General features: G+C 37.9%; 1 protein-coding gene across 1 annotated transcript in view; it reads left to right on the top strand.

The window, feature by feature from the left end:
- The window catches only part of RXFP1 (relaxin family peptide receptor 1), a 126,807-nt gene that overhangs the window by 72,415 nt on the left and 45,994 nt on the right, over nucleotides 1-8,398 (top strand). Inside the window, 3 exon segments of the mRNA XM_045295761.1 lie at nucleotides 746-817; nucleotides 6,278-6,349; nucleotides 7,791-7,832. Coding sequence (XP_045151696.1) covers nucleotides 746-817; nucleotides 6,278-6,349; nucleotides 7,791-7,832 — 186 coding nt within the window.

The raw sequence follows: 8,398 nt of genomic DNA, 5'->3' as shown, positions 1-8,398 counted from the left end.
TAGTTGGCTACCATAAGTATCCCTGGATTTTATCTGGCCCCTGCCATAGTACCTGGACCTCACCCCAGGAATATTTGTATACAATAGCTTTTTCTCTATGTTCCTTTTGCATTTTTTTAAGCTTACCTCAGTGCACTCATGTTGTACTTGCCCTTTTGTGCTTGGCTTACTTCGCTTAGCATAATTTCCTCCAGTTCTTCCCATATGCCGATGTGCTTCATGTGTTCATCACTGCTTTTTAGCGATGCGTAGTACTCCATTGTATGTATGTACACAGTTTTTTAATCCATTCATCCATTGATGGAAATTTGGTTTGTTTCAAACTCCTTGCAATTGTGAACTGTACTGAGATGAACATTGGAGCACAGGTGTGTAGCCATGAAAACCTTCATTTTTATTATTACTCAAAAACACATATTTTCTAATGCTTAATAACATAGAAAAGGAAAACATAGCTATAAAAATCAATTAATTTCTTTTTATATTTTGAAAAATTATCAGAATTATAATGCATTCATATATTTTCAGAAAAAATGAATATTTTCATAATATAGTCAATTCATTAGACCTAGATCAAGTGATGTTACATAAATGAACCTGATACAATAAAATAAAATGGTTATTGACTTCTGAGAGGTAAAGTAGATGCAGTTTGTAATTATCAATATATCCATTATAGTTTCTAAATAATGAAAGAAAAAGACAAAAAACCTTAAGTAAGAAGAATATTTTACATTTATTTTAGGTCACTTCAGTGGAATTTAATAAAAAAGCTTTTTCCTGATGACTTCAAGAAGAACCAGGATCTTCGGAAACTGTAAGAAAAAAATTATAATTCCTGGTATGAAATAATTAACTACTATTTGGAGGTAGAAAACCAACACTCTATCACTGTTCAAACCTAATCTCATTGCTTCAGATAATTGTTTAGCTGCTAGTTTAGGACTGCAGGTAACATTATTCTGTGAGTAGTTGCTAGAAGCTGTTCTAGAAAAATCTCAGTTACCTTCTTCTCTAAGCAAACTGGAAGATATGCACCATGAATCCTCCCACTACATTTACCAAAAGGAAATCCCCAGGGAACTTTTTATTCTTACATTATTTTAACATGAGTTGCTTCAATGCCCAAATTAAGACAAAGTTGACAATCTTTTGTCCACTAGACTCTGGATTTTAGATCCTGAAGAACATTCCTTTCTATGCTATGTTGCAAATTTGTTCATCAATTAAGACAGGAAGTCGTGGTTTGAAACCTTGGAACACATGTTACTTTGGGACTTGACTTCATTTTCAGATATGCATTGTAGATGCAAAACCCAGTAGAATGCAAAAATTATGGAACAATAACATTAATATCACTATCCAAGTAAAAAAATTGCTGAAGATAATTTTTAAATGGTTGCAGCAATGGATTTTCAGGGAGCTGTCAGAAATTCAAGCTGGACATGGAATGAGAGGCACCATTGTTGATGTCAGATGGATCTTGCCTGAAAGCAGAGAATACCAGAAAAATGTTTACTTGTGTTTCATTGACTGTGCAAAGGCATTCAACTGTGTGGATGACTAAAAGCTATAGAAAAGATTCAAAAGAATGGGAATTCCAGAGCACTTCATTGAGCACATGCAGAACCTGTACATGGACCAGGTGGCAGCTGTTTAAATGGACAAGGAAATGCTGCATGGTTTAAATTCAGGAAAGGGGTGTGCTCGTGATATTTCCCTTCACTCTACTTTTTCAATCTGTATGCTGAGCAAATAATCTGAGATGCTGAACTCTGAAAATGAATGTATCAATATTGGTGGAAGGCTTATTACCGACTTTATGAAATATCCTTTCTTAACTGAAAGTGAAAAGAACTTGAAGCACTTGCCGATAGGATCAAGGATTGAAGCCTTCAATATGGATTATAACTCAATTTAAAAACAAAATATCATCACAAAAAGACATGGAAAATGGAGGAAAGATTGAAGCTGCCAAAGATTCCACTTTGCTTGGCTCCACAGTCAGTGGTCATGGATGCCCTAGTCAAGAAATTCAATGGCATTCTGAATTGGATAAATCTGAACAAGACCTCTTAAAGGGAGAGAGAAAAAAGAAAAGAAAAGAAAGAAACCTCTTTGAAATGGTGAAGAGCAAGGATATTATACTTTGAAGACTAAGGTGTACCTGATCCAAGCTGTAGTATTTTCAATCACTTCATACATGTGTGAAGTTAGACAAATAAGAACACTACAGAAGAATTGATGCATTTGAATCACGGTGATGGTGAGGAATTTTAAAAGTACCATAGACTGCCCAAAAAAAAAACAAGCAAAACTCTCCTGGAAGTGATATAGGTAGGATGGGCCTTAGAAGTAAGGTTGGTAAGACTTCACTCACACACTTTGGACATGTTAAGAGGAGAGACCAGTCCCTTGCAAAGGACATCACCCGTGGTGAAGCAGAGGGCCAGCTAGAAAAGAGGAAGCCCTCAATGAGATTGACACAGTGGATCAAATAGATTAAAACATAACATGGGATGGGATGGGGCAGTGTTGCATTCTGTTGAACATAGGGTCATTACGAGTCAGAAACAACTCGATGGTACTGACCAACAAGAACAACAATAAAAATTAAAATTCTACCAAGATGTGAATGCAACATGCTGGCGTGGAGTTAGGGAACCAGTGGAGAGTTCCGAGGGGCCGGCTCCAATCCCAACTACGTGGACACCTCCCCCTCCCCCCAGAAGAATTTATTTCAGATGACAGCACTGAATCTGCAGCTCCGGGAGAGGGACATGTCTGATCAGAGCACACGGGAGCAAATGAAGGAGGAGGAAGAGAGAGTGGAGCACATCCTGGCCCACCAACCCTTGAGAATGATATTCCCGCTCAGAGCAGCCAATGCACAGAGAAAACCACATGGCCAGCCCCACTATGAGACACGACACCCATCACTGACCCATAGCCCTACAGGGGCAACACTGGAGACACAGTGTGGGAATTCCGCCCGATCTGATCCCACCACACCTAGGCAAAACACTAAGGGTGTGCAACAGAACAGCAAGGGAACAGAGCAAGGAAGTCCCCGGGGAATACCAAAAATAGACTTTGGGCCCTGGGCTTGGCGCCCCATCAGACTCTACCGGAAAACACACCTAAAGGCCAACCAACAATACTTGAACTAGCTACCAAAAAAAAAAATTCTAATGAAAATGGCTTTTCAGAATTGGATTCTGAACATAACCAACAGAGATGAGCTTTTCAACAATTATGCCTGATGCATTTTAGTTTGGCCCCGAGGAGCTTCCTTTCAGTTTAGGGTCATACGCATCTGCTGGTATTCACTTTCAATGGCCTGGGTGATGAAAACCTGGTATTCGGGACCACTTTGCACTAAATCATATGGTTCAGCTGTTGGGTTTAGCTATTCGTGCCTAAATCTAGTTTTGTTTTTCATTCCTGTATTGGTTTTATGCCAGGAAAATTTGGTATCTCAATAATGACTTCAAAGTTTTCTTATTGACAAGAGAAGTATCTGCTATAGAACCAGAGGAATAATAAATCCATTTCATTCATTGAAATGTCATAAAAACTTAGATAATCAACAGAAACCAAACACAAACACTGCCAGTGAATATATTCTGACACATAGTAGTCCTATAAGACAGTGTAGAACGGCGAACTGCTCCATAGAGTTTCTGTGACTGAAACTCTTAAAGGGAGCAGGCTGCCTCATCTTTCTCCTAGGGAACAGCAAATGACTTGAACCATCGACCTTTAGGTAAACAATCCAACACTTAAACCAGTGGTCACCCAGGCTCCTAAATCAACAGAAAAGCTTAAGTGTTTTCACATACGAAAATAAAAATTCTAATGAGAATTATTTCCCAGAATTGAATTCTGAATATTATCAACGATAGGCTTTTCAAAAATTAAGTCTAATACAAACACTTCAAGAACATACATTCTTATTCTGTGTTCTGATTTCTGGAGTAGGAAGAATTTTCCTAATCTGTAGCACCACCTCGTGTCCATGTGTTTCAAAGGAGTTACAAGCATGAATCGGAATTCCAAAATTCAGTTTTAAATAACAAGGGAATTTTGCACTTTGCATAGTAAATACTAAAATAAATTCTGCACAGCCAAATATTAAATGATTAAAATAACCTAATCAGAATCTTTTTTCTAATTTTGTTTTCTAAGGTACAGCTTGGCTCAACCTCTGGTCAGTGCAGTCTGTTACTTAGTAGATCTTTACTACAGTCAAAAACAAATAAACAAATGCATGGTAAAGTCTTTCTGTACATTGGTAAAAAAGATGAATTACCTACACCATGGTTGGATCCAGAACATATTGGGTGAAATTGTTAGATGCATGGTAAATTTAATTTAAGTAAACATTTAAAATCAAAGTCTATCTGCATGCTGGGAAAAGAGGTACTCTCTTATAGTCAAAATTGCTGATTACCTCAGAGTTCATTTGTGTTGATTTTTCTCTTGATTCTCCTAAAATGTGCAATAGATTGCATATAAACTAAAAAAACAACAACAACAACACGATGCCATAGTGTTGGTTTTGACTCTTAGTCTCTGGCCCAATACTGTATATCTTTACTAGAGCAAACAGCCTCATCTTTCTCCTGAGGAGCTCATAGTGGGTTTGAACTAATCGCCTTGTGGTTAACAACAATAGTTAACCCGCTACACCACAAGGCACCTGCATATAAATTCAGGACACCCTAAAAGAGGTTTGTGTCCCTCAGTCAGAATAAGAAGTTAGGCTGGAAGCACACCAGCCTGTGTGATCACAAGGTGTCAACAGGATCAGGTATCAGGCATCAGAAGACCCAAAACAATCATATCTATATGAAAGAGAGAGGCCGGAGTGGAGACCAAAGCCCAAATGTAGACAATTGGACATCCCTTCACAGAAGGGTCACAAGGAAGGGACAAGTCAGCCAGGGTGCAGTATAGCACCAACGATATATACAACATTCCTCTGGTTCTTTAATGCTTCCTCCCCCAACTATCATGAGTGCAGTTCTACCTTACAAATCCCGCTAGACCAGAGCATGTACACTGGAACAGAAAAGAGCTCTTAACATAGGAAATTCAGGAAAGACAAACCCTTTAGGAACAGTAATTGGAGTAGTGATACGATGAGGGTAGGGGGAATGGTGCGGGGGAGAAAGAGGGAACTGATTGCAGGGATCGACATACAACACACATGAGTACGAACAAAAGAAACGTGGGTGAAGGGAGACAGCAGTTGGTGTAAGATATGAAAATAATAATCATTTATCATTTATCAAGGGCTTAAAAGGGGCAGGGGCAGGGAGGGGTAAAAAGAGGAGCTGATACCATGGGCTCAAGGAGAAAGAAAATGTTTTGAAAATGATGATGGCAACATATGTACAAATGTGCTGATACAATGGATGTATGGATTGTTATGAGAGCTGTTAGAGCCCTCGATTTATTAAAAAGAAGTCAGGCAGGATTCTTTACTGATTCCCACCACCTGGGGAACACAAAGTACATGCAGAAGCACAAACAAGCCTTCATTTGGCTACAATGGATACGACTTTCTGCACTCCTATCACTATAGCCTTTGACCTCCAGGGAACTCAAGGTCAAACTTCCAAGTCTGCATCTTGTATGGACATTGTGTTGGCAGTCTAATGCACATTTTTGTAGCCCTGATACATTTTAATTACATATTTTATTTTTCTGGCTTTCGTTTTCATGGATACGTCCTATAAATAGGGTCACTATGAAGCAGAATCAACTCAATGGTAGAGAGTGTGGTTGTGTTTTTGTTTTTTTGATAAGCTGCTTTAAAGGCTAATTTTTGGAATAAAGTTGAGCATGTAAGATTAATAAGATAAATATGATTGATTATCAGATTTGTAATTCACATGATTTTTAATTAGCATTTGTAATAATTTGTCATTGACATGTAATTAACATGTGTTTGGGGGATTAATGATATCACAGGCGTGTAATTTTGGTAACACTGTATTGAGCACTTTTAAGTTTGAAAAATTACAGCACAGGAGTGTTAAGGCTGGCTTCTAGAACTATCTGGTTAGTGAGTGTTTTCTTATGCATTAAAATTTTATTCCTCCAAAATTCAAATGTTCATTTTAGCTGGTCTATAGGCTTGCCTTCATAACTAGAATTTCTAAATAATTAGTCAATCACGTGTTTATTTTTATCAAAATGAACCGACAAGAATTTCCAGCTTCAGGAATTTATTTCATGATGCTTACATTTTTAATAATCATCTTCACAGGTATCTGCAAAACAATAAAATTCAAACTGTACACATACATGCTTTCAGAGGGCTGCACAATCTCAATAAACTGTAAGTATCAAGCCTATCCACTTGCCCATTCCACAGTAATCGGTCAGCCTGACTCAGCCCACGAGTACTTCTGCATGGTGGGTTGGAGCAACAGATTTTCAGTCAGCTAGCTATGGGTATCTGAGTCCTGACCTCATCACTTATAGAATCAATTCATAAGACCTAATCCAAATGACACTAAGACTATAAGTATAATATAATAAAATATAGTGAGCTTGTGCATCGTTCCCTCCACAGTAAAACCCAAATTATAATAGTCCCTACCTCAGGGGCTATTTTAAGGGCCAAATAAAAAGAGGAGCTTACATGTCTATACCTCAGATATTGTGAGTAGTACATAGTAAGAGGTCAACATACATTAGCCTTGGTGACAGGTATAATCATTGAATAATCTTAAAACAAAAAAGCCTTATGTTAATATTATATAGGAGAAAACTCAGATTTCCCCAGATATTATTTCATTATTCCTACTTTTAGCAACATATAATATGTAAATTACTGACTAAAAAGAGCAAAGCTTTTAAAAATAGATTTTCTCCAAGTTACGTGTCACTGAGTTCTGTCAAGTATTGAAACAGTCTCCAGAAGTAACTTCATAGAAACAACTCAAAAGCACATAAACAGTTTCTTGTATTTCCATTTCTGTACTTTTTTCTTAAACATCACTTTTTAACCTAACTCAAAAAGCTCATTCCAATTAGACTGTGGTATCAGAGTTCAGAATTCAGTTAAGAGGATCACCTAATCTTTAATTATCAAAATGGAAGGGGTCACAAGGAGACTTATAGCCTTAACAATAGTCCTCCCCACACACCCCTCACTTCTCTCACATCCCTACTCTGTATATCTTCAAAAGTTGCCCAACATTAGTGTTGAAGTATTCTCATCAGGATCCCAACTACCTTTCTTTGTAACCATCCTCACCTCCGCCAAACCTATTCAAATCTCACTAAATGGTATCTCCTTTGTTTAATATGCAAGCCATGTGAAGGTAGTACAAAACTGAATAGTAATTTTTAAAAAATTATTGTACTTGGGGTGAAAGTTCACAAAGAAAATTAATTTTCCATTCAACAATTCATACGTCTTTGGTCTCTTGACATTGATTGCAGTGATCATAACCTAACAACACGCTTCCCACTTCCTCCATTCATCTTTCTTGCCTGTCCCTTCCTGCGTTCTGAACTGTACCCCTTGGCAAAAATGCTCCTTTCAGTCTCAGACAGTTGATTATTTTAAGGAATGGGTAAGGCTTTAGTGTTAATTTTCACCTTATAAGTCTGTCTACTGCTTGACTGAAAGTTGATCCCAAGGAATGAGTTCGCCTTAAGTCTGGAAGGGTGTCTGAAAGCTGTAGTCTCAGGGATTCCACAGGCTCTTCAATAAACTTGTTACTCAATTTTTTCATGGTTTGGAGTTTCAGTCCACATTTTTCTCCCAGTTTATCCAGGCCTTCCTACCGTGATCCCTTTCAGAGAAGTCAGTAGTAGTCACCAGGAACAACCTACAGCTTCTGCTCTGAGGATAGTGGAAACTGAGGTGCATGCGATCCCTCGCTTCTTTGGACTAATTGTTTCTATAAGTTTTTGATTTTCTTCACTCTTGTTTATTCCAGAAGGGGAGAACCAATCATAAAATCTTGGATCACCACTCAGAAGCTTTGTAAATTTTTAAATGCCTTCCTCTCTTTGTCCATAGCACTGGAACATTGTTTGGGTGGTCACATACTTCTAGTTTTTCTTACATAATCATCAGATACTGGCTATTTGTCATCCTCTGCGGTGACAGGGGCTATCACTTATACGTGTCTCTTTCTTCCATGTTACTTTCCTAACCTGGTCACTGGCAGTCTCGACGCCAGACTCCAAGCCCCCCGAAGAAAGCTATGAAACATCTAGAACCTTACTGAGGGTACTCAGAACAATTTCATGAGTACATGAATAAATAAATGAATAAATAGGTTAATTAATTAGTTATGGAGAAATTGTAAACTAAGTATCACAAAGTAAATGATAAGAAAATTTATGAGCTTCTGTGGCAGGAGAATGC

Source organism: Echinops telfairi, unplaced genomic scaffold, assembly GCF_000313985.2.
Source record: "Echinops telfairi isolate 266 unplaced genomic scaffold, ASM31398v2 ScPeMD7_5868;HRSCAF=6743_0, whole genome shotgun sequence".
Lineage (NCBI taxonomy): Eukaryota > Metazoa > Chordata > Mammalia > Afrosoricida > Tenrecidae > Echinops > Echinops telfairi.
This window is presented reverse-complemented; position numbering and strand designations above follow the sequence as displayed.